This window comes from Streptopelia decaocto (genome assembly GCF_964273445.1).
Source record: "Streptopelia decaocto genome assembly, chromosome: 21".
NCBI classification, from domain to species: Eukaryota; Metazoa; Chordata; class Aves; order Columbiformes; family Columbidae; genus Streptopelia; species Streptopelia decaocto.
Genome location: NC_138676.1, coordinates 4411014 through 4438779, shown reverse-complemented (window position 1 = coordinate 4438779; position 27766 = coordinate 4411014). Strand labels below are relative to the sequence as shown.

The 27766-nt window shown below is 42.8% G+C and overlaps 1 protein-coding gene across 1 annotated transcript; it reads left to right on the top strand.

Annotated features, from left to right (window-relative positions):
- Positions 1–8399: 8399 nt before the first annotated feature.
- On the top strand, positions 8400–26192 carry ATP12A (ATPase H+/K+ transporting non-gastric alpha2 subunit; the record flags this gene model as incomplete). The annotated part of the gene is made up of 23 exons (XM_082070410.1): positions 8400–8408; positions 10362–10508; positions 11963–12022; positions 12907–13110; positions 13683–13796; positions 13956–14090; positions 14618–14735; positions 14996–15264; positions 16088–16286; positions 17021–17130; positions 17818–17952; positions 18217–18409; positions 18890–19065; positions 19673–19809; positions 20519–20669; positions 22541–22709; positions 23057–23211; positions 23382–23505; positions 23845–23990; positions 24646–24779; positions 25280–25381; positions 25923–26014; positions 26164–26192. The coding sequence occupies 23 exons, from the start codon at positions 8400–8402 to the stop codon at positions 26190–26192; spliced, it is 3108 nt and encodes a 1035-aa protein (XP_081926536.1).
- Positions 26193–27766: the final 1574 nt, after the last annotated feature.

The window sequence follows — 27766 nt, the reverse complement described above, 5'->3', positions numbered from 1 at the left end:
GAGTACAAAGCCTCATTTGCCAAGTACCGTAAATGTTCAGGGTTCTGAAACAGCTAAAAAGAAAGCATTATTATGTGCATGTGAAATATCACAGTATCTGACTTCACTGCGAAGGAAGAAAATACTAACTCATGTATTTTAATTTGCCATTATTACAGTTTCCATAGCAGATAGAAATAAGACACATTTTGGAACTTTTCTAGTCATGCCGAATGCATTATCTGCGTGCACTGTGCTGCCTGCCCAAATCGCACTACAATTTAAAACAATTACATAAGAAGAGAAAGACGGAGTTTACTACGGCTCAACAGCACACGGCCGGTGTCCAGTAAAACCCTAAGCCAGGAACTAAGCTACGCACATTTCCAAACGTGAATTCACAGCGACACCAAGGAGGATGCAAACTTCTCAAGTCAAGTCAGCATTATTGCGCTGAGGGCTGTGAATTCATCGCACAGTGGCTCACAATAAATTAAGCAAACCAGGAGCATGGTTGTTCCCATGGCTTTTAGGGCACCTTGTGGAATCAACATCCCAATATGCTGCCTATTCCTCTACTAACAGTTTTCTAAGCTCAAATGGTTCCACAGCCCATCTACACATTTGAAGAGGAATAAGCCCACCTGGTCAGAACCAAACTGTAAAATAGGTATTTGATTCAATCCTTTATTTTACATTCATCTGAAGTACCTAAGCGTGCAGTTAGCTGAGAGGGCAAGCTACAGAGGCAGGCTGGAAGCCAACCTATTTATCATTTGCTTTTCTATTTGCAAAGTGCTATACAAGTACCAATTACCGCCGTGATACAGCAGAGCTTATTAACAGGAGCACACTGAAGTGATTATGCTGCTTCCGAGCTCCTCCGCCATGCTGCAGGGTTTAGTTGTGCTACGACACCCCATCTCCCTCGCACCGGCCCGGAATACGAGTATCACAACACCTCGGGATTGAGTTCTGCAGCACCAAGCTCGGGGTCAACACTCCGCACGCCGACACTTTGCTGCACGGGCAGCTCTGCGGATGAGCTACACGGGATTGTGGGGAGCAGCAGCTGTAAAGCCCTGATGTCCCCAGCAAACAGTGGTCCCCTCTGCACCGCTTCACACAACAATGCTGCGAGTTCCATCATTGCCCGAGGCGGCAGTCGGAAAAGCTGACACGATGCTCGATACCCCACATTTGCTGGTTGCTCTTGTACAAGTTGCTGCTTCTCTGTGACTCAGTTTCTCCATCTGTAAAGTGGAGATGATGCTCCTGACCTCCTTTGCCAATTATTATTACATCTACTGATGAAAAAACCCCAACCTTGACACAGAGGTGTTACTACTCACTAACGAGAGGCATTTTACAAATGCCTTTATGTGTGATACTAAAACGGCCCAGTTCTGCAACCTTCCTCAAGCTCAACACGATAAAAACAGATAACACAGACACAACTTAGGAAAGAGCTACAGGGAAAAATCGAAACTCAGCTGACATTTTCTAACCCAGCTAACATTTCAGAACAGTTAAATACTAATGCTTCGCTAAAACAAGCCTACAAAACACTTATGTACATCTTGCATCTAACAAAACTTTGCATTGTTTGTGGATAGAACAGCTTTTCAAAACATTAACCACGCTATCCTGAGCCATTTCCAAAGTCAAACAGACTGTGAAAACCACTGAATTGATTGCTAGCCAAGCCCCAATCCTATATCTTCCTATATTTCTTACTTAACTGACTTTATTCTAATTTGCATCAAATGAGTGGTTGGACTGGTTCTCAGCAGCAGTCAAACAATATCCAGGGTGAATCAAAGTCAAGGGCATTTTCCCAAGAGGAAGGTAGGTCAAAGGTAAGGCTGGACTTTCCTACAGCATTAACTGTCCCAGGGCTGACAGTTCAGGATGAAACTCTGCCCACGTCCAGGGACACGCTCGGCGCTGGCGGACGGGGCGGTGGCGGCCTCGGTGCAGGCAGAAAGCTCGTGGCAGCTGCGTGGAAGGATCTCAAGAGGGTGCAAAGGTTCCTTCCTCTTCACGGCCATTGATCCCTCACGGTCACCGCTCCGCACGCACAGACTGCAGTGTGTAAAACCTCCTCTGCGCGGAGCTACGTGGCAGCGGTGGTTTTTCATCGTTATTTTCTGTGTAACTCATGTCAGCGGTGCAGAGCCGGGCTTTTAGAAACTGGTGAGGATCGGCACTGTGAATTCGTTACACAAAGACTCTATGTTGCAGCACCAGCACTTTCTCTAGTTCTGCGTTTTACCTTTCAAATTGCTCATCTCAGCCCAGCTGTGTGAGCCTGAGCGAGACACCGAGTTACCAGTGCAAAGGCTGGGACCAAAGCAGAGGTTCTGCTAAGGGCACAGACACCAGGCCAAGCCCCTTCGTGTTGCTTTGACAAATATGAAACAAGTTTTTCTTGACCTTAAGTATTTTCTGTACAAGGTCGAGAGCAATGTCTGTATGGATAAGATTTCACACTGCTCTGGGCTCCGTACAAACCCATGTGATTTTCAAATTCCACAGCTAAAATGCTGTTTGCAACTTCATATCATGGCTCAAACATCCCAGTTGTGTAACACTCTGAACTATTTCGAGACTATTTTCTCTCACCCCAGAAGCCTTCTCTGCATTTTGCTCAAGAACACAAATATGACCATTATTACTAGAGGACAGAGTTTCAGAAGGAAACACAAATGAAAAACGAAATACATACAGATTATCTGAAATATCTCAAAAGGTATGATAAATTGAGTAGAGAATGCTCTCCTTCCTCACCTTTAAAGTGCCCAACAGAATTCTACTGCAATGATATCACATGTAAAGAAAAAAGAAAGAAGGGGACACAGCATTCTATGCTTCAGCAGATGCCTACAACCTCGCTTGCTCTGGTAGCAGCTCTACAAAGTCCACCTACTTCTCTAGGAATGCAAAAGTGCAAAGGCAAAATGAAAAAATAGCTTAAACCCAGTCATTTTTAAACATGGTTTACTCTTCTCTGCCACTAAGCCACTCAAGTTTTCAATATCCTTTTCAACTATTGGCCATTTAAACTTGGCCTCCCTCCTGCAGATCTGCTGGAAGTGTTCCAGCCGGGCTAGCAGAGGTCGATCTGTGTCACAGCAATGGTTGTCAGCTCTTGGAAACCGTGAGCCATCGCTTTGTCAGTCTCAGCCTTCGGCTTTGCAAGCTGTGACTGGAGATCCCGCCTGGCCGCGCTGGCAGCTGTTGCAAGCTGTGAGCCAGCATCTTGGCATTCTCAGCTGAAACACTCGCCGCTCCTGCGCTCGCAAACTGCCCCTCGCAGCTCGCCGAGCTCCCGGGTGACACGGCAGCGAGGCAGGGACATCGCAGGGTGAAAGAAGGATCATCTGGCTGAATGACCCACATTCAACCAACCGACTCATTTTTAATCACTTTCCAATAGAGGTCATCCAGACAGTAAACATCTGGCTGTGGCACATCAGCCACCTTCCAATGAGAATTATCTTGCTGGTCAACATCTAGTCCTGCTGTATCAGCTGTCAATTACTCGTGCAGTCACATTAGTGCAATGACCCGTTTTCCATCATTTAAAAAACAACCCAAAAGGCATAAGACCAAAATTTGCTAAGCAAAGGAGCATCTTTGCCAAATAACACTTACTTTGGTTCCCCGTGAAATTAGGAAATAATTCTTGCCTATTCAAAAAGACTTTTGACAAATAAGGAAAAACACACTTCAAAACACACATGCCATGTATTTTACAAGTGAGTCTGGCCCAACGCTCCCTCATCTACATTGGCATAGGTGCTTTGGGGTAAATATACCCCTGCATTACTACCCATGTTCTCCTTGCAGCTTTAGCTACACAGAGGCCCATACTTGCATTGCTGTTTGAACTCCCTTTTCCAACGTGTCTCCATCCTGAAGAGACAACTTGTCTGTGCACCTGCCCGGCTGTGCTGTTCCAGAGGAGCAGATTCAGACTGCAAACTACATTAACCAGCACATCAGATAACATTTTAAAGGAAAAAATGTTTTGTTTTGCCTGAGAATGATGAAAGCACCAAGACAGGAGTTGTTTGAAAGGAAGACTAGAATTTACAAATTCCTATAAATCATTTATGACTGCAAATGGAATGTTGGAAATCTCAGCACATTTAAAGAAAAACGTTATACTGGGTTTCCACACCAGCTTCCAGTTCTGACTGTACCTTTGCATGGCCCTCAGAAGTTGCAATGAGGAAAATCAATTTTCCTTAATGTTTTTATGCCACATTCAATATGAGTATCAGTAGCACCAGGAAGCAGGTATATAATGTATCAAAAAGAACAAGAAAGTCCTAGATACCGTGTCGTGCTTGTGGCTGCTGGTTTCTTCCTCAGAGACAGAAAATTTCAAGATAAGATTCCTCCTAAGTAATATCCCCCTTCACAAGAAATGTGCAAGTTTTAGTTCATGGCTTCTTGATGACCAATGTGAAAATGTTTTGAATGAGCAGTATTAATAACGGAGTGTAAATGACTGTATTGTTGCAGAAATGTAAGTAGAAACTCTGTAAACAAGGACTAGAGATGAAAAGACCACTCACTTTCCCCATGCCTAACTAGCTCTTCTTCAGATGATGTGAAGAAATAAATTATATGTTGAATTATATATACGAAACAATACATTTCATCTGTGTTAACTCTTTGTTAACTCACCTCAGCAGTATATTAGCTTCAAAAGGGTACGGGTAGGTCAAAACTCTTTGTAAAATTGAGACATAACTTTCACCGAAACAGACTCAAGCTGTGGTGACCATGCCAAGTCCCTAAGGATATCGAGTCAGCATGGTATTCATGGTGAGGAACACTACAGTTCAGCATTTAAAATGCCATCTTAGAAGCTGGGAATTAAGCCTGTTACTCCCCATAATTTCCTACTCGTCCCTGATTTACAAGAAAGGAAAATGAGTAAAAAGCACAGAAATATACCTCTGCATGAACTCTGTACAGTACCATGTGAAACAGACCGTGCAGTTCCCTGATCACAGGCAGATGAATGCTGCGGGCACTCACACAAGGAGTGGTTTACAACCGATGCCTCAATTACCGGTGTCAAAATACCACCTCAGCTTTTGTTTGGATTTGGCTCCTGAGAGCTCTGTACAAGCCCTTGGTTCATCACTTGTGGGCTGTGAGCCTGCACGGACACAGAATATATTCTCAGCCCCTTCTACTTGCCTTCACTAACAGGTTGCCTGCGACCGGAGACAGCTGGCTTGTTTTAAAGGCGATTTAAAGGACAAGGAAATCATACAGCTCACGTACATACCTGCTAGTACATGCCTAGCTCAGCTGTTCTACCCCACCTCTGAGAGATGATTTCAGCACCACAAAACTATCACCTTAAGTCCAGCTTTTCTTTTACCCTTGGCCTCGAAGGAAAAAACAAAACACTTGTGTGTCAGGGGAGACAGGCCTGTGCTAGGACACCAAGACAAGCACACAATGAAATCTTATTTTTGCTGGTGAGGAAGCACTGAATGCTGGAGGAAAGCACTGAGCACAGAGGCTGCTGCGCTCCCTCTGCTGCTCTCCCCGCGGAAAGGCAGCGAGCTCGCACTGTGCCTCGGAGAAGCAAAGTTACGTGTAGATCTACCACCCACATTCCTGCATTTTCAGGTATTCCTAAAGCTGTGCGCTGCTGTTTGTGCTAGTGCCAGCCCTGCTTCGTACAAGACAGCAGGCATATAAATAATACAGCAAAGCCCAATGGGCGAATTGCAGGCAGATGTGTTACGTTCTCCTTACTCCACGACTCCCTTACAAACATTTACACCTTTGCTTTACAACCTGAATGAAGTGAGAAATGTGGTCTCTGTGTGTTAAACAACGGCAAAGCTTTCCCCTGGTTGTCGTTACAGGACTTGCATTCAGACACAGGAACTTCAAGTAGCATCAAAATATGTCTTAATTCTGGTGAAGCATAATAACTTAGAGGGGACACATTATTTTTCTAGTCTGGTATTTAGAAATCAGAACAATCCCTGTTTCTTTTACCTTCTAAGCAGCGCTCAGGTATGATGTTGAGCCACACTGGAAGCGCAGGTGACGATTACAGCTCTCTGGCGCAGACCCAAGGATATTCCTCTCCATATGTGCCGTGTCTTGCCAAACCAAGGCACAAGTGCCTCGCTGGCAGCATTCTGTGGTGTACAAACACTCGTCCAGAGCTGCAGCTCAGTTTCTCATGTGGACTCGAGTTCTGGTGCCTTTTCAGCAGGGTCAAATGACAAAACACAAGATCATCAGTGCCAAGTGACTACTATCGATAAGAGTAATTCTTACCACCAGTGGGATTATTACACTGTCCGGTGTGCTGGTTCACAGGGAACAAGAGAATTGTCTTTTTACACTGTTTTTCATTTTTACTTTGTAACTCACAGGGAAGCGATCCCTTCAGTGGACAAAATTAATGACATTTCTGCCACGGAACTTTTAAACATCAATGTCGCATTTTGAGCTGGGCAGCTCCATGCACATCTTCTGTCAGCAGCAAACGTGGCTCAATACTTTGTAAATATTATTAAGCTATGGTACTGTTTATAAGGCTTTCCTAGTTTAATTAATTTGTTAGAAAACATACCCTTAAGGAGACAGATGTGTCAGTGTAAATATTGCATGTCAACCGGGGTGCACGGGGTACTTTGTTGCCAAACACTTTTCTAATTTGCATTCAAACATCTGTCCCCAGGCAAAAGCGTTCATGATTTATGGAAGGCAAACGCAAAACCAGCCCAAATGACCCAGAAAACATTCTGTACCTCTTGATAGTCTTGCTCTAGTATCTTTTCCAGCAATAGGGAAGACAATCTCAGGTGGTGGGTAACACAAGACACAAGCAGATTCATGGGGTACAGTCAATATATTACTGCTCTTTCATATAGCACACGTTGTGAAATCTCTAAGACTTATATACATATGAAAAGGTTTATATTCAAGCCCCGGGACACAATCCAGTTCTCACTACAACAAACAGCAGAAACCAAACACGAAACCTTTCCAGATACACTTCTGTATCTTGCGTAACATTCTAAGATTAAAGAATGCCATGGAAAAAGACCAATGCACATAAACGGAGAAGTGGAAACAGCTTTGCTTTTCAATGTAGGGTTCATTTAAGGAGGTATGACACTCGAATCACTGGAAACCTGGCTGTGATTTGAACGCAAATTTATTCAGCCCTCTGTGGAAGTAATTGGTGTTTCTTAGTCGTGTTCCCCACACTGGCAGTTTATACATTTGGCATGAAATGGCCAATATTAGTTATCTCCATTAATGTGCTGTATCTCTCACCACGACTTGAGTCACCGTGGCACCTCACAGCATCTCGAATGATGCAATTTGAAGCTGATGAATTATATAATGTAAAAGACCAGTTGCTGAAGTGCTATGCTGCCCAATGAGCCCAGTTCTGTCAGACAGATGAAGGACAGTCTGCCCCCAATGTTACAGAAAATATTTTGCCATATTTGGCTTAGCTTTTCATTAGTTAAATTTCACAGGTGAAGAAGTTAACTTTACTTTTAAGGGATAAGATATGCCAGGTATCACAAGTGTCATAAATCTCATTATAAATCCTTTATGGAAGCCTGTAATTGGCACAAGACAAACAATTTAAATAAGCCATTCAAGTAAGTGCTCTTGCTGAAAATGCACTGAGAAATGCTTTTTTCACCTATGCATGTAGGTTAAAAACACAACAAATGCAAAGCAAGAATTAGAAGTGAAGTCCAAGGTAAGAAGCTTGAAGGAGCACCACTGCACTGAACCCCTCATTGTACCTAAACAGGGCAGGGATCTGACTTATAGGGACCCCAGGCAGTCAGACAGAACATCATGTGAACAGGCAAGACAAAATGTGCACAGACCTCCTTTACCCCACTGTAGAGCTCAAAATCGTAAGGGGAGTCCGGTGCTGGAAAGTGTCTGAAGGAAACTCTTTGCTTCTAGCAAGATGAATAATACACCTGTTCCCTGGTTGTGAGCAAACCCTACAAAGGAATAATTAGAAACTATCTGACCTGAAACCCACATGCCCATTACTGTGGTATTTTTCCACCTACTACAGGTGAAACAGAAGATGGGCTGGACCTGGAAGGGGAGGGGTGGAGTGGCAGCACAAGATGCTGATTTATAAAGCACTAGCGAACAGTGCTCTTTCTCGAAGCCATTCTGCCTGAAGGATGCCCAGGAGCAAGCGCGATTCCAGCTAACGACTGCTTGCCGGCTCAGAGGGAACCACAACCTCTGTGAGCTTTTGCACTCCAACAGCCACAACTGCTCTGAGCCACTTCATCCTCCCTTTGGGCTTGTGCTTTTCATCCAGAGACTTTAGCTTGGCTGTTTCGCTCCATCGGGAAAGGAATAAACTCACCAAGATGGTAAAGGTGAGTGCACTGTTCATGGAATTGCTGCTACTGCATAGGTGTTGCTTCTTAAGAACAAGCATTAATTTAAGTTTTCATATGTTATGAATATGAGCTAAGTGTAAAACAGAACTAATACTAGATACTGTTGGGGATCCAGTGTAACAACTGCAATTTTCAGTCTAGATGGGTATGTATCTTCCATTCTAAAAAGTAAAGAGATCAGATTGGAAAGGGAAGAATTCTAGGACTGGCTAGTTTCATAGTTTCATGAACACTATCCCTTTTGCAAATGCCAAAATCTGAGATTTTATGAAAATCTGCAGATTAAACACAGACCATGCATAGAAATGATGAATAGATTTTACTAACTCCACTAGTTTTCTTTATTATTCTCCTCCGTCTGCTAAGTTCTCACAATAGTAGCTGTTTTCTTTCTGTCGTGCTCCTTCTACTTTATGGTGATTTGAAAAGCTAAACAGATTTTTGGGTGGGATAAAGAGAAGAGGAGGAGAAGGAAGATAAAGGAAAAATCCCAACAGATAAATCAAATAGTGCATCTCTGGCAAGGCAGAAAAAACAGAACTTCTTGTAAAAGACATGCCCTTTATTTGGGATATCTATCGCCAAGCAAACTCAAGTGCTTTAGGAAAATGATTTCAGGCTTTTAACTCCCGAACTCTTAGCTTTTCCCTTCCTCAAGATGCAATGTCAAGACGTCAATATACATCTAATTAAAGGGCATCTGAGGATAAGACGCCACTTTTGAGTTCAGATTATTATTAAGTACTAAGATGTCCCAATCTTTCTTTTTCTTTTTTTCTCCTTGTTGTTTCCATTCCTTGAGCTCTCTGGTTTAGTCTGTATGCAATTAAGCTGTCTACTCTCATCTCATCTGAAATATTACCTCTGCAGGAGTCCAAACACTGACAAATGTCCTGCAGAGTATATGTGGGCTCATTAAGACAGACAGACAGACAGACAAGCAGCCTGCAAGCTGCTCTGTCTTGCTAGCAAAGCTCACCATCAGATAAGATCCAGTGCGACTCTCATGAAACTCTGACAGTTAATCTGTCAGGAAGCCTCTGAAATGGGGTCAACCAATAGTCCTACCAAGGCATGGCATGTAGTTTACAAGATAATTAGGATCTGGAACGTTGTGATTATAGAAGCTGGTAAATTAACAACACAGGAAGTTTGCCCTTCAGACTACAGTATTAACTTGAAGTTAGGAAACAGCTTCCCCCCCAAGTTATCAGTAAAAAGCCCATATTGTCAGAGGTTTGGCAGCTTCTCTAGGTTAACAGTTTCCTGTACTTGGTACTAGATGGGCAAAAATGAATCGGGAGTTTTCTAACTCCCCATCAGCTCTGAGCTCCAGCTGAAAAGAAACAGAATTGTTCTCCTTGGCTGCCAGTATGGTGTTTGCCTCCATTTCTCGATACATGATTGAGCGTAAAGGTGTAAATATAAAGGTGTAAATGTTAATTTTCATTAAAAAAGAAAAGTAAACATTTAAGTCATATATCTAAAAAGCTCTATGAACAGGCAAGTTCTCAACGAATACTTTCTCCCTCCCCTTTAAAATATGTTTTGCTTTTACACCAATCTGTTCCTTGGAGCTGATAAGTGAATTAATGGTTTTCACTAGCAGCGCTGAGATCCTGGGGCACTATTCCTACACTGTGTGTTAGACCATAAACTCCTAAAAGTGTTGCACATCTCTACAAGAATGACTATAATGTGCATCTTTTGAAGACCTGACCATGACTGCTGTAACACATGCTGGAGAGATCTCAGGATAAGACAGGAACGGGCACTTTAAGTTGCCAGGAGAAAGACACAGTAGCAATTTGTAGCTTGTTTTAAGCAAGTAGATTTGTCAGAGTTTAACCTGTTTGTGGTAATTTTTACTGCTTCCTTCAAGTCCCAGCAGATCTTCACAGCAATGCCAAAAACTTGTTTCTTTTACAGAAAAAATCTGATGTTTACTCGGTTGAGATCTATGGGACCAAAGATATAGAAAAAACAGACACTGGAGATAAAGACGAGAAGTACAAAGACTTGAAAGGCAACAAGAAAAAAAAGAAGACAGAAGACCTTAAGAAAGAGCTGGACCTGGTGAGTGTTGCTAACCAAGCTCCCATTCCACCTGGCAGGACAGGGGCTGAAAAGCCAACGCAGCACCAGTTTAACACACACGCTGCACTGCAAATCCTGACACAGGGAAGGATTTGCTTCCTCATGCTCCTCAAGTGTGCCAGGAAAGAGTTGTGCAGGATTACTATCTATAAGGGAAGAATGATTCTGGTCTGAATATGCCACTTACGGTACAGAAGCTTGCCTCCCCAAAGAAGAGTTATTCCCCAGATGGAATAACTGTCATCAGTATTTCCTCTGAACTGCCACTTGCGTAGTGAGCCAGGAAACAGAGGGAAAGGTGGAAGCACAACATTTTGCTCCGGAGATTTCTGGTAGATCTAAAGGCACGTCTCAGCTTTAAGCACAGGGGGTTTACCCTAACCTGCGCTGTAGTTCAAGGACAGCGCACTAAGCTTGAGAAACCTGTATTTTATTTCTGGTTTGCTACTGACCTGCTGGCTGATCTTGGACAAGTTGCTTCCTCTCTATACGTTTCAGTTTCCCAATCTGAAAAACGAAGGTAATTATACTGACCTCTTTTCTGAATTGCTTTGAGAGCAACTCAAAGGAGGGGCTACTTATGGGCTAGATGGTGTTTCAAAGGTAAGGAACCCCCCAAATCAGCCACCAGTTTACCCATCATGTTTCCAAGCTGTGCTCAGTACCGGCTAAATAATTCTCGATATATCTCATCTTTGCCAGCAGGGGATGTAACTTTACTCTCATGTTTCTAAAGAGAAACCAAAGCAGAGACAAGTTAATTGGCTCATCCAAGTACCAATGAATCATTCTGTGAAAACAACTGTGAGGTCTCTCAAATTCTTGGCTTCTAAATCTCAGTTTGGCACAAGACATAATTAGGTCAATGATACCACAGAGGTGTCACTGCAGGGAAAGAAAGGAGAAGAGCTTGGAGATTTCCTCTCCCACACCCTTTTAAACTGTGGTTTGAACCTGCTGCTTCTTTCTACAAGACTGTGGTGGATAATTTCACATACCCTGCCTTGTCAATCAAGTGCAGGTTGTTGTCACACATATTCTGACACCACACCCTTTCTTCTGTCTGCATCTTGCCTATGGTACTGAATGCTTGAGTCCATAGCATGGAAAGAACTATTTATCTAAAAGAAGCACAGACATTTGTGGCAAACAGTATTAACATGAGAACACCATCCTGTTCTTGTGACAGATTTGCTGGAGGAGGGAGCTATTTACAAAAGCACTCTAAAAATCAAAAGAAAATACCATCTTCCAGCGGAAGATATTTTGCTTATCAATATGCAATTGCATATTGTCTATCCATGAAAGTGGGATGTCACACGAGCAACGGGTCCCAGATCCAAGCAGCTTAAATATTCTCCAGATCCTGAAACAACATTTCCAACAGTCTGAAATCCTGCTCACTATCATTTTCTCTTTCTTTTGGAATCCAGGATGACCATCAACTCAGCCCTTCAGACCTGGAGGAAAAGTACGGTACAAACATCAGCAAAGTGAGTGCATAGGGTATCATTAAGAAACTGCCTGAATCGGCTGCCTGACTTTTTTCTGGTTTAGCCAAAGCTCCCTAGAAGCAGGAGGAAAACATCCAAATCAACAGACTCATCCATACATGGATGTGTGTACGCGTGCATGAAAAAGCACAATGCACTAACTCCCAGTAAAGCCTAAACCAGTAAATCAACGTGCAGCACCAACCTGGATTTAGAGTTTCTCTCAAGTCTGATGTACTGCTTTGAAATCAAAATCCCTGCACAAAACATGACCTCAAAGTCTGCACCAGGACCTCAGCTTTTTCTCAAGTTTTTATCTGGTATTTTGATTTTGCTACAGTTCATTTTTCACTTGCAGTGTCTGTAACCATCTGTAGCAAAAGAGAGCACTGGAAATGATTTTATCTTGAAAGAAACACTAGATTTGAGAAATTATACCCTTGACTCCCTTTGACACCTAACATTCGAATATCAAAGCACTGACACGTGGCCAGAGTACAGACAAGAATTTCAAGGAACCCATGAACTACACATGTCCTGGTGGAAATGCAGAAATAGCAGCAAAAGAACTGCTATCTGTTTTTCCCCAGCTTCCCAAACACTTAGAGCAGATATACTTGACAGACAACTGACAGAACGAGAACTCCTAATGGACACGGCCCCAAAGTCAATGCTCCAGTAGAGAAACATCTGTTTCTTCACAGCAGATAACTAATAGTAGCTACCCAGAAAGCAGAAAGTTTGGAAATCAAAGATGTAGCTTACTGCAGCCGATCTGTGACACAAACGTTCCAGGAAAAAAGCAGCATGCAAATTTTGTTCTGAGTTGAGACAAAAATCTGTTTTCTGAGACCTCATTTTAAACGTATCATTTATTTTTGCAGGGTCTCTCCAGTGCGAGAGCAGCAGAGATTCTGGCTCGCGATGGTCCTAACGCGCTCACTCCTCCCAAATCCACGCCTGAAATCGTTAAGTTCCTCAAGCAGATGGTGGGAGGGTTTTCCATCCTCTTATGGATCGGAGCTGTCTGCTCCTGGGTTTCATTTGGCATTCAGTTGGCCCAGGGAGCTGAATCACCCTTTGACAATGTAAGTATTTGCATAACCACATGGTATTTGACCCTTTGACAATCTAAGTAATTTAAATACTACTTCACAGTTATTCAGTAACTACAAGGAGGCCTTTTATTCTTCCAAGACTTTCCCTCTACTATGGAACATTTCTGATAAAGGTTCACATAGCTGACATACCGCTTCTGTCCAAGAGTGCCTGTCCAAAGGTTTTATAACCACTGCCCATAATCATAATTCTTGAGTACTCATAAGGGCAACACTGAAGTCCACAAAGGACTCTGGAGTCTTTGACTCCGAATCCCTTGTAAGTCACACTTTGCTATGAATACAGTTTGTTCGGGTTTGTATCAGAAAAAACTTTTAGAGAGATGGGAAACTTGTTATTAAAAGCCCTTTTCATACTCAAAAAGCCTTATGTGATCATTAGCAAGGCAAAACTTTAAAGTTCTTTTCTTAAGCTGTCTTTTAACCTGACCAATGTCTCATTCTAAGAGTCTCCTGAAACAAAACAGAACTATGATTTATTATAGCAGGGAATTGCTGAACATGTGTTTTAAATTAACTGTATTATGTCTTCTGCTGATTAGCTCTACCTTGGTGTAGTCCTGGCACTGGTTGTCATCCTCACTGGTATCTTCGCTTACTATCAAGAAGCTAAAAGCACAAACATCATGGCCAGCTTCAGTAAAATGATTCCACAGGTGAGAACAACCAATGCATTTCATTTGAGATAAAAGTTCATCCTAATAACGCACCTCGAAATGACAAAAAACCACAATAAGCCCAACCTGATTTTACCTCTTGGTAGGAGATTTAGAGGATGGCACAGTGCTAATCTTTGCCGCACCTCTGTCTTGCAGCAAGCTCTTGTCATCAGAGATGCAGAGAAGAAGGAACTGCCAGCAGACAAGCTGGTGGTTGGAGACATCGTAGAAATCAAGGGTGGAGACAGGATCCCAGCAGATATTCGCCTCATCTCTGCTCAGGGTTGTAAGGTAAACAGTACTTTGTAGAGCATGGGAAAAGAGGAGGAACATGGTTTGGAGACTTTTATTACAGATAAAGAATTTCTTCACACCCAATATGATTTATTAGAGCTTTAATCAGACATCATCTAATTAAATCATAGAGTGCAGAAGTTATACTGTGATGCTCAGGCTCATCTAGGACTAACATCTCCACTCCCTGAACATCAAAAGAAGCAATTACATCCATACCATCTTCTAGCAAAGCTCTGCCAGGGCAGAAGTACCAATACAGCATTAATAGTTTCCACAGACCTGGAGGCAGATCTTCAAACCACTTTTTCTTTTTTTACTGAAAATCCCACTGACAGACACACAACATTCAGTTCTCAAAGGAGGAGATTCTTTCAATGACACGGGCAAATCTCTCAGAGAAAAGGCACTGAGAGATTATGGCCCTCTCACTGATTATTAAAAGTGCTGCCACCTTGCTTTCCAGGCTAGACATAACTGCACATTACTAACTTTAATACACGCATGTCTCCATTTCATTAAAGGTGGACAATTCTTCACTCACAGGGGAATCAGAACCACAGTCTCGATCCTGTGACTTCACCCATGAGAACCCCTTGGAGACCAAGAACATTGCATTCTATTCCACCACCTGCGTGGAAGGTGCGTATAGAGAAGGACTCTGCTGTGGGACTGTGCAGTGCCCGGGACAACACCACGTTCCTACTGCAATGCAATCAAAAAGACTCTAATTCATGAAAATAGCTTACGTCTTTATCTTCACTGATTTCTAAGGGGAAGACTGTCATTCTGGGGTGAAGTCTCAGTCACGTTAAAGCTGGGAAGGGTTTTGTCCATCAGTACAGGGCACAGAAGAGAGGATCAGTCTCTCCTGGAGCTGACAGTCTTTGATTTCTTCACAGGCACTGCTACGGGCATTGTGATCAACACCGGGGACCGCACCATCATCGGGCGGATTGCCTCTCTCGCATCAAGAGTGGGGAATGAGAAAACACCCATTGCTATTGAGATAGAACATTTTGTCTACCTGGTGGCAGGAGTGGCCATTTCCATCGGTGTTCTCTTCTTCATTATATCTATTTCGCTGCGATACAAGATTCTGGACTCCATCATCTTTCTCATCGGCATCATTGTGGCAAATGTGCCAGAGGGACTGCTAGCCACAGTAACGGTAAGCCTGTGCTTGAGTTCACCCGTTGCCACCGCAGTTCCTCAGTCATTACCACAATTAACCTCTCTTATTACAGCACAACACTAACTAGCAAAGAACAGATTATCAATTAAATGACTCGGACGAGTTAAGTTTGAAATAGGGTAGTTTTTTCCATTAAACTGAAAGGACAAACATTTCATTCAGAAATTCTGGCATAGCTGAGCCAATAATCTTAAAAGCTTTAGCACAACTCAATTTGAAATAAGGTTCTTCAAGTACGTTCTCCCTCAATTGCTAACCAGTAGAATGCTGTGACTCATTTCCCCACAACCTGTTCCAATTTGGAAATGAGGATATTGTACTCTGAAAGTCGCATGAAAATTCCACTTACTAACATGTAGAAAGCATCACTAAAATGAGAAAGAGCACACCTGCTAAGCACCGCTGGCCCTAAAGTTACACCAAGAACAACAGCAGCACTGCAAAAATGAAGAGACTCATTTCAGGATTCATTAAGTTGGTGGTTAGAAGCTCCCCCTGCCATTGTAGATCCTTCTATCCAAAACAGCCTCTGAACTGATATGACATTCTTATTTCTATCAGCAAGCAAGCAGCTTCCTCTCAGCAGCACATGTACTTTTTTCTAGTTACAGTCAAACCTTAATAACACTATTAAAAAAAGAAAAATAAAAAACACCGCAGTCAACCAAAAGATACATTTAAAAAAATGTTCTCTTCCTAAAAAAAAAGTGATCACAAAAAGCCTAGCAGAAGTGTGGAACCTCACTGCATCATTCCGTAACTGAACCTCACTAACCATGAGCTGAACGTCTTCTGCCAGGTGAGCCTGTCTCTGACAGCCAAACGGATGGCCAAGAAGAACTGCTTGGTGAAGAACTTGGAAGCTGTAGAAACACTCGGTTCTACCTCCATCATCTGCTCCGACAAGACAGGGACTCTCACACAGAACAGGATGACTGTTGCTCACCTCTGGTTTGATAATCAGATCTACTCTGCTGACACCAGTGAAGATCAAATAAGTAAATACGGCAATGGGGGACTGGGGAAGGGGATTGAAACTGTGGCGTTTCACACATACTGTCTGTCAAACTGATGTTAATGGCAATCTTTTGAGAGCTAAAATAGACATGTTTTCCTTCCACATAGAAGCGTAGTGTGCACCAGGAAAGTCCCTTCTTAGCCATGTAGAGATGTGAAAAAAAGAATTCACATTTGAACTTTACTCACGTAAATTAAGTCTGGAGTAAGTTCTAATTCAGATCCTTTTGCCAACAGTAGACTGAGTAGCTGCGTGCAGCTCTGTGGCCTCCAGCGTAAGGAGGACACGGACCTGCTGGGGTCCAGAGAAGAGCAATGAAGATGCTCAGAGGGCGGGAGCAGCTCTGCTGGGAGGACGGGCTGAGAGAGCTGGGGGTGTTCAGAAGGAGAAGACTCCGGGGAGACCTTATTCCAGCTTCCAGTAACTAACGTGGACCTACAAGGAAGCTGGAGAGGGACTTTTTACAAGGACATGTAGTGACAGGACAACGGGTAACAGCTTCAAACTGAAAGAGGATAGGTTTAGATTAGATATAAGGAAGAAATTCTTCCCCATGAGGGTGGTGAGGCACTGGCAAATTGTTTCTCTGTAACAGAACCTTTCAAAGGGCAGTTTTCTTCTGCAAGTAATTCAATCCTGTTGTTTCAAACTTAAGCTTCTAATTCCATGATGTAATGCATTAAGGGATGCAATATTTATTTTGCTTCCTCTCAGCCCAGCCTTTCGATCAAAGTTCTCCATCATGGACAGCATTATCAAAAATTGTAACTCTCTGCAACCGGGCAGTATTTGCACCAGGACAGGAGAATCACCCAATAATGAAGGTACTGCCTACTTCATATCAGCTTATTTCTCTTCCTCTGAAAGAACGATACATATAAGTTGTTCTGTTTGACTTTAGTAATCTCCTTCATTTTAGCGTGGCAATCTTCTGAGTTACTATTTATGGTAGCATTACTGCTATACACTCACAAAAGGTTTAATACGGGCTAATAAAACCACAAAGCCAAGGTAGCAAGAATTTCTACGCTAGTAATTTAATCTACCAAGATAGAAAAAGGTAAACACACCTTAATTAATGTCTTTACACATGACTGCTGAAGGTACTGAATTCTGGTGACCAGATGTCCAGAATAAATCCCTGATTTCTACTGTTTACTCCATCAATTTCTTCCTCAAAGTCACTTGATTTTTGCGCCTCTATCAGCTCACCCGTACACACCTGCTGCTCCCCTAGAACCACATTACAAAGCTTCCACACCAACCTGGATCACAGATCTTGCACTTTTGCAGAATTCAAGCTCTAATTTCATTTCTTTGTAGCTTCGTTCTAGCACCAAATGCACAACACATGCCTCAAATTTTTACCATAATAATTTTCCAGGACAACCTGGATGTAGCAGTGTAGATTCATTGCTGCTTAAGCATACAATATGTTACAGAAACATGCAAGCTCTCCTGATAGAAGTGCAAAAGTGTATGTGCTATTAACTGTTCCTTTGTGCACACAGAGAGTCGTGGTAGGTGACGCTTCGGAAACAGCCCTGCTGAAATTTGCAGAAGTCATTTTGGGTGATGTCATGAATATCAGGGCACGGAACAAGAAAGTGGCTGAAATTCCTTTCAACTCTACCAACAAATTCCAGGTGTGTTTCATTTGTAGAAATTATGCCAGACTGTTTCCAACTTAAACCGTTTCTATCGCTGGGTGTAAAGCAACTATTCGTGAACTCAAAGTCTTAATGTGGTAATTCAGTAACAGAGGAAATCTAATCTATAGTAAACATGATGGAATGTATGTTATCCTAATAGAAAAAAATAAACATTACTCCCACGCAAAGTGATGAAAACTAGAAACAAATGAGGATCAGGTACGCTCTTTCAAACCATTTCCTATTTGTGGCACACAGCTTTCCATTCACGAGACTGAGGATCCCAACGACAAACGCTTTCTGCTGGTGATGAAAGGTGCCCCGGAGAGGATTTTGGAGAGGTGTAGCACCATCATGATCAACGGCAAAGAAGAACCACTGGACAGTGAAAAGGCAGAAGCTTTCCAGACAGCATACATGGAGCTGGGAGGCATGGGAGAGAGAGTGCTGGGTGAGTCCAACTAGAGGGACTAACCAGAGAACTGCAGTGTAAAACGGGGTTTTAAATCTTGGTGCAAGCCAGTGTGTCTGGACTTCATTCCTCCTGCGGTACAGGGGGAAAGGAAAGTGTACAGCCTCCTAGGCAGGGCGTTAAAACCGCACTGCTGTGCTGCACGCTCTTTGCGGCAGGGCTGCCCTTGCTGCTCTGTACTGATGTTGATCTGCCACACCGTGCAGCCAAAAAACCCCTTAGGTAACCCAGAAAGGAAATCACTCCTCCCTGCGGGCAGTATTTGCCACGTGGAAACACTGACTCTGTATGAACTTCCATATGAAGGTTACCACGGCAGGTTAAAAAAATCCTCCATGAAAAGTTAATGGTTAAGTGCACTGGAGTTCTACGAACCAGAGCAAAGCCTGGCGGCAAACAGCAAGCTCTCCCGTCTCCCCCTATTGCCTGTACGCTACATCAACTTCAGTTTCTTTTCAGGTTTCTGTCATTTATACCTGCCTGAGAATGAGTTTCCAGACACCTACCCATTTGACACAGACTCCATGAACTTCCCAACCTCCAACCTGTGCTTTGTCGGGCTCTTGTCTATGATTGACCCACCTCGTTCCACAGTGCCAGATGCTGTCTCAAAATGTCGCAGCGCTGGGATCAAGGTAGGGATTCTACAATGAAACACACAGTGATTCTACAGAAAGACTCGGCATAATGTAACTTTTAAGATCTTCCACCACATTGTCATTAAGTATCGTTCTAGCAACATCTACCAAGAAGCTGGATGTTTGTTAATACCATTCTAGGCCTGTAAATTAAAGAAAGTACTTGAGAGACATTCTGGATTCTGAAGACAGATCAGGAAACTGGCAACTTTTCAAGAAAAAAATTAGTCGTGTTTGTCCAGACACCTCAGTCACAAGGATCCATTTTAAGATACGATATTCTAACAAACTCCCACCTTTGAGAATATCCTATATAAATTCTTGCATAAAGCCTTCTTTATTCTGCATTATTCTAACCTCACTGCCTGTGACAAGTTCCTTCTTTACAGCCCTGATAAAATACCGCAAACAACACAAGGTAGAGACCTGATGTCAATATAGAGCTAATTAAGTAATAATCATAATGTGTCAGGGTTATGTACATAGTGCGGCTTTCCAAGTTCAGACCGCTTCCTGGTCGACAACAATAGACATTTCACCTTATCTCACTCCAGCCACTGCTTATACATTTGCTGCTCACGCTGAGTGCCTGTCCCTTCCTCAGGTTATCATGGTCACTGGCGATCACCCCATCACGGCCAAGGCCATTGCCAAGAGCGTCGGCATCATTTCAGCCACCAGCGAGACTGTGGAAGATATCGCCAAGCGCCTCAACATTCCCGTGGAGCAAGTTAATAGACGGTACGAGCAAACAGGGGATATCTATGTGTTAATGTGCTGAAAGCTCAGCCTTCTCCCTCTGCAATGCTTTTATAGCCCATCCCTACACCGCGGCTGCTTTTTGCTTCTCTGTTCCTTGATACGTTCTCAGTCACTGTGTCCATCCAGCATGTCATCTCTGTCTAAAGAACTACGTGTCTAGGTCAGTGACTCTGATCTTCACTGGCCCTAGAAAAAGGCTGGCAAATTACTCTATGCAGGTCATGTTGGACTTTGCTGCCACTGCCCATTTGACAAAAGACACACATACGAAAAGCAACATTCAGAATCAAATGACCTAAGGACCATCAGTCCAAATTCCTCTTTTACCCATTAAATGTGAAAACCAGTAACATCCTAAGAGAAAGAGAAAAGCTCTTTACAGAGACATGTCTTCCTCATCCCGTGTCCCATGCTCCCACTCAGAGCCCTCTTTAAAATGCATTTTCTGCTGTTATGGCTGCTCAGAGGGAAGCGTCAATTACTCCCCTTGTATTTGGGTAACTCTAATTCACTCTGAATTTCTACAGTGGCTTTCATTCAACACCTGCTGATTACCAACTAACGCTTCTGAAATTAACTCAATTTGCTGCTTTCCTTACTACCAAGCCGCACACATTCTACGAGTGCACTATTTTTATCTGAGCCTTTTGATTTGAAAATTCAGCCAGCTTTCCGATGGCTCTTCCAGGGAAGCGACAGCAGCAGTAGTCAATGGGATGGAGCTGAAGGACATGAGCTTGCAGCAGCTGGATGAAATCCTGTGTAACCACTCCGAGATCGTCTTTGCTCGGACATCGCCCCAACAGAAACTGATTATAGTCGAAGGCTGCCAAAGGCAGGTGAGTAAGAGGTATAAATGGTTATATACAGGTATGGCTATAGGTGGAAGCCAACTTCCAGTGCTCTCTGAGCTCTGTTTATACTCTTTTCACTGTGCATGAACATTATTCTAACACAAACACTGTCTGGACCAAATCCAGGCTGCTCAAGTTCCTGTTACAGACTCTAAGGAGCTTTTCCTGAGTTTGACTGGCTTGGAGTGGTGCCGAGGGTCTGGCTTTTGCATATAATTCTGCTGCTGTGCTGCACATGAGGTCTCGTGGACAGGGACTGGACACTGTTCGGGAAGGAGCCTTCCCTCAGGAGTTCTTTAAACCCAGAGAAAAGCAACATGTTACCACATCTTCTCACCTTATCTCTTGTGGCCATTTAGACCTGTGTCCTTCCTGCCCACAGGAACGTTTAGAAGCAAAATAAGGTATGAATCCCGCCAAATGTCATAGAGTGATTTATGTAGGACCGAGCCTTATCTATGGTACTTTCAAAGCCTGTAAAACAACCCCCAGAAAGCAGGATTTAAAGAGAGTTTGTCCCATGCACAGGCAATATTATGTAAAGGGGCAGGGAGTGCAGCCAGCAAAGCAGGCAGAAGGGAAAGAAATGACACGTATAGAGCTCTGAAAAACGGTCATCAAAAGACCCCCTCAGATATGACATCTACCAAGTAAATGCTGCAAATTGAACGGCACGTCACTGCTCTCCCTGAACTTCGCAGAGAAGGAGAAGTAGCACAAGACATTATTTTCTTTTTGTAATTACACCAGAGCTAAGCTTTCCAATCAGCATTATCAGCACTTTGGGTTTAAGCCTGAATTGCTTACAGGAGAGTTTAAAAAAAAAAAGGGATAAAATGTTTCAATTGCATCTCTTATTTATTTGATTTCTGAATGGCCTTTGGCAGACAGGGGTAAATGTGCTCTGCACTGCTTAGACACCCACGCTCCTGGGAGATTTGGCTCTTTAAAGGATGAAGAGGAACAACCCCCCCCTCAACTCCAGCCAGCCAGTCTACATGCTATGTTTAGTACTTGGAGCTTATAAGCCCTTCCGTACATGGCATTATTTATAGGTAGTGACACTGAGCTAAATCCCCACAGGGACAGGACATTCAGTATTTGTATTAATCAGTTTGTCAGGCTTTTTCACCACTTGGAATTGATATCAAGCCATGAACTTCTGCATCAGCTACAACAGGACCTTTCGCTGCAGCCGATGGTTTAATTGGAAGATAACAAAGAAGCTGAGTTGAATAATGAGAGTTTTCCATCTTTTGGATTACTAGCACAATTCTAGCATAGACTGGCAATGACTAGAAGTTGTTGGGACAGGATGAGAATGGTTTAACTGAATGCTTACGTAATTTATAATTAAGATGAAAGCTGACTCATTCTGTAAGCACTTCACAAAACAAAAAAAGACAAGGACAGAACATGTTTTGTCAATTGAATCTCTCACAGATGCCAGAGATGAGCCTGGCTCTGCTCAGACCGTGACAGACCATATATATAGACAGATGTCTAAATTTTTAAGCTCCCTTATTATTCCACAGAAAGAAATTATGAGATTAATTGCATTTTAAGTGCACCTAATTTAGATGTAGCAAATTATATCCCTGAATTTCCCATTTCTCTTTACTAGGAAGGGAGTCTAGATGACAAACTGACACAGACATCTATCACACACAAGTCTGAGGTTGCTGAATTAATCCTACCCACTGTCTTTGGGATCACTGGCTATGTTCTATGTGGGTACAACGAGGACTCAGAACTTCATATCAGCATCTTTCCTCTAGAGATATAAAGACAGGGAGTGTGCTGAGAGCAAACTGGCCTTAGGGGATGACACATCGGGATCCTTTTCTGTGTTCCAGGGAGCAGTTGTTGCCGTGACTGGAGACGGAGTGAATGACTCCCCTGCTCTTAAAAAAGCAGATATTGGAATTGCTATGGGTATTGCTGGTTCTGATGCAGCTAAAAACGCAGCTGATATGGTACTGCTGGATGATAACTTTGCTTCTATTGTCACAGGAGTGGAGGAAGGTAAAAATAACGTTGCTATCCACCTTCTTAGCTGAAAGCTGCTGACAGCCGCACAGCACTGGCGGGTCCTGATTCTTCCCTCCTGCACTCACCTCCTCTTTCTTCTTTCTGGACTTCGAAATGTGGTTTTAATATCTGGGAAGACTGGGGCTTAATTCAGCTTATAGACACATGACAAATAGACCCTAAGGAAATAATCCCCCTCTCAGCATCGCTCTGCCGTTGCTGCTTGTTCAAGCAGATATAAGCAGTATATGTTTTCACTTCATTTAGTTAAAAACTGAACTTTTTTCTGGAAAATGCTGTTGACAATAAGCTTGTTACAAAAGTGTCTCCGTTTCCTTCAGGTCGCTTGATCTTTGACAACCTAAAGAAAACAATTGCCTACACCCTGACTAAGAATATTGCTGAGCTCTGTCCCTTTCTCATCTACATTATTGCCAGCGTTCCACTGCCCATTGGCACTATCACCATCCTATTTATTGACCTGGGCACAGATATTGTAAGTTGGTCTCTTTTATGTTATTTTCTGCCGTAATATCACGACAAATGAGAGGGCTGCTTTCTGTCAAGAGAATGCTACACAGATCCTTTTTTCATTTGCTGTCTGTATCCTGAAAAGGCAGGGGATGCCAAGAGAACCCCCTGAGAACTGGTTTGTTTCTGTTGTAGATCCCTTCTGTTGCATTAGCCTACGAGAAAGCTGAAAGTGATATTATGAACAGGAGACCACGTAACAAGAGAAAAGACAGGCTGGTGAACGAGCAGCTCGCTGTGTACTCCTATCTGCACATCGGTAGGTTGGCCTGTTCTCTGAAACACGTTCTTCTATCAGCAAACCAAGACACAGTCGAGTTGATTCATTTTTTTTAGAAAAGTGGGAGCTGAAACTCAACGCTATCCCCTGGCTTCCTAAGCAAACTTACTAACTCCCTTCTGTTGCTCATTATTCAACAATACAACAGGTTTTTATGTACAGAGATCAAGAAGCTTAGAGCTCTAGGAGCTCTAAAACTGCCTTTAGACTCGTAGCAAGTTTCACGCCATAGGAGACAGACTAACACCAACATCCAGCGCATTCCACGGTGCTCCTAAATTCTGCTTCTTCCTCATTTCTACCCCTGTGATTTTGCAGGTATCATGCAGTCAATAGGAGCCTTTGTGACCTACTTCACCGTGTATGCTGAACAAGGTTTCCTCCCTTCCACACTCCTTGGCGTGCGAGTCAAATGGGAAGACAATAATATTAATGACTTTGAGGATTCGTATGGACAAGAATGGGTAAAGAAGCACTGAAACATCACCGCACTGTCTCGAACCCGACAGTTTCTTAAAAATTCCATACTCTCCTCCAAAATAAAAGAGCAGGGACAAAGAGAGAGATCTAAATGCAACAATAATTCATTTTCACCTAATGGTCCTCAGGATAGACACTTTAGAGTTCCTGCCACCCAGCTCTTTCATTCAGACTCAAATTCTTTCATTCATTCTTCTGCAATTTCCCTCCTGATTCAAAGCCTCTGGAGATGCATCTTCTTCTTTGGACTCATAATCTCGCAGCTCTGCTTCTCAACAGCGCTCTGTGCAGCACTCTGCAGGCTCTCCCTGCCCCTTCACTCTTCACTCCCCCTCGCTCATTCTGTAGAAATCGTAAGACACAGCAGCCACTAATAAATCAATATTTATATATTGATTATATATATTGATATAATATAAATACCTCCTTACGCCAAGCTTGTGCTTCAGCCTCATGACTCATCCACAGTAACTAGCAAACTAGAACCACCGGCCAAAATCCTATCATTACGTGTCTATATCTGGAATAACTCCGCATTTACACCTTAGTTACTAAAACCCTACTATCAAGTTTTGCAATCACCTGCACAAGACAGGAGTGTCTGATATAATGCTATTTGATTTTCCTTTCAATTTGCAGACTAAATACCAGAGGCTGTACCTACAGTGGACTGGCTATACTGCCTTTTTTGTCAGCATCACAATTCAGCAAGTTGCTGATTTGATCATCAGGAAAACACGAAGAAATTCCATTTTCCAGCAAGGCCTTTTCAGGTAAGTTTTGCAGATACTTTACCTGCCACACGAGCGGATAAGTCAGCCTACTGCTAATTTTAGAAGAAGGTGAGCTCAGTGATTTAGCTCACTCACATTCAGTCTGAACAAATACTAAATCTGGCTTTGAGCAATCGCAGATCTCAAACAAATGGTTAAAACCGCCTGTTGGGACGGAGGCCACGCATCAAAGCTGGCATTTAGCCAGAGTGTTTCTGATAGGAAAGCAAACTGCTTTCTTTATCTGCAGATCCAGAGCCTACACCTATTTATATTTCCCCCTTACATTTACATTTGAGCCACAATGCGCACATTCAGAGCAACTACCAGATGTGAGTAATGCACGCTGCATTTCTAGCTTTACATCAAGCTTGTTTTAATTTAGATAGGTCAGGAACGATGCCGGGAAAGACACGGGCGAATGCAATGCCAGACAGTGCTACGGAGTCTGCAGTGTGCGCCGTCTGCATCATAACCCTTCCTCTTTGCTTTTCTTGTAGGAACAAAGTCATCTGGGTGGGCATATTTTCCCAGATAGGAATCGCTCTGATTCTCACCTACGGTCTTGGACATGTTACGGCCCTGAACTTCACCCCGCTGAGGTGAGGTTTGATGTTCACATACTGCCCTTGTCCTCCACGTATAAGCAGACACAGATTTACCATTCTGCAGCAGCAGACAAATGGGAGCAGGATGTCTATGCAGCACAAGTCAAGGATAAACATTTTTTCTACTAGATTTACTACCAAGGATTCAAAAACCTACTTGTGTAGAACAAACATTTTAATATCTTTTTCTAGGATCCCAAATATTCTGGTGAGATCAGATAGCATTTTCCTTCATTTTAGGCAAACAACTTTTATTTTATATATATCACTGTCAGAACTGTTCCATTTCTCTGCCCTGTTCAGAGGCTGTAATGCCACCAAGCAACATTTCCTTATGAACAGTTACTGGAATAAATTAATGTAGTCACTACTTAAGATGATGTCCATGTAAGCCTCTCAGCCTTATCTGAGTGCTTAAATAAGGAAATAACAAGACAAAAAGGCCAGATTCTCTTTTAGTGCCATCGGACAGCACAGACAGAGCCCCGCTGAGCGGTAGATGCTTCTGAACAAGAACCTTTTCTCCCGCTCCCAGGTTTCAGTACTGGTTTGTGGCCGTACCATTCGCTATCTTGATATGGGTCTATGATGAAGTCCGCAAGCTGCTTATCAGGAGATACCCAGGAAGTAAGTACATTTTTCTACATTTAGTATTTTAATATAAGGTGTCATTTCCTGCCTTTACGCACATCTATCCTAGCTGCTGATGACACAGCTTAAAAATGGACCGTTTGTTCTCAGTAGTAACTTTTTTCCCCTCTTCCCTTGTACTGCAGGCTGGTGGGACAAGAACATGTACTATTGAAACAGTCCTTATCGCCGGTGTCCCTCCCCCTCGTGAAGAGCTTCTTCCCCACCTGACACAACCTCTGCTGCTTTCATGTCCTGTCTGTGCAATATCAAGCCTGGGTTCGCCCCAGGAAGGGGTGACGAGATTTCATGAATTTCATGAAGAAATAAGGACTTTAGAGGTTGATGAATTACCTCCCGCTGTACTGTAAAGCTGACACTTGTCTCGAAATTGAAATGCTACCTATTTTTGTAACAAGCACAATTTTCCCTCATTCAAAGACAAACTTGGAGAGCACTCTGAGATGAAAACACACAGAGAGGAAAAAAAGAAGAGACAGAAAATCCATATAATCTAAGGCATGAATTTGCACTAAAGGTGGTGTTTGCTGATTTTCTTTTTTGGTGGAACTGAATTAATTCCGAGTGAGTGCATACATAGATCTGTATTACCTTACCAAGGGTAAAAATGCTGTATAGGAATAATTTGATAATAAAACTTTTTTCCAGAAAACAGTTATCCATCTTATTTTCTTAAAAAGACTAGAGAAACTGAGGGAACAGGAAAGGAGTGGAAAGAAGCGCACATCTGCTTTTTTTGTCCCCATTAACAGACTAAGATACTTCAAATACCTGCTCAGTTTTGACAAATGCACAACCAGTCCATTTGCACACTTTGAGATTCCAATTTCAATACTCGCTTTCCAAAAGCCACAATCTCCATGGCAAAACAGACCTTAGTACACATTAGATAGGTAAAGTTAAAGTTGTATTTGAAACCAGGTCTTTAATATGGTTGTTATAGCAAGAATCAGTAGGTACCACATCTTGTTTAGACAAAGGCTTTACCCAATTTAATAATGTATATTGCTATTTAACATTTAAATGTGAGCCTACACAAGCTTTAGAGAAGAAACAGGGGCAGAAAGAGAAATGCTGTTAGAGCAAACAGCAAGAGGGGTCAGCAATGAGAAAGAAACCAAGAGAAGAACGGAGGAAGGCAAAAAAAGCATGTTTTTCAGCCTAAAACCTGCCTATTCCCAAAAGTCCACACCCTTACGTGTTAGAAGCTACTTGGCATTTTGTGATCCTCCCTCCTTAATATCTGCCTGGGTATCAATTATACTGGGTATCGGTGCTTTCCACATATAGACATGAAGAAGAGGAATGACCGAGGAAGAAGGAAGGGCAACAAAAAAAATAAGCACGTAAACAATGGGTGAGTCCAAGGTCCAGATATATGTGCTACCTATCACTTGGCAATGCAACCCCGTAACACACCAGCAACAAGGATGTGAGGTGCCAAGCTGACTCATTTCAACACCTTGTCACTTGTCAGCACTCAGGACTGCCGCAAAGACAGGGAAAATATGAGGAGAAGCTACATGGGTGAGAAACACCTGACACCACCTATAGATTTGACATGTTCAAATATAGACAGGAAGAGGAAAGAAAAAGAGGGAGCAGCTTTTGCACAATGTGGGGGCAGTTATTGCAAAAAACCCCAGGAAAGAATATAGCTACATTTGTTTTACTTCAAAACCAAAATACACTTGCTTTAAAAAACCTATGGGAAAGATAGCTGGATAG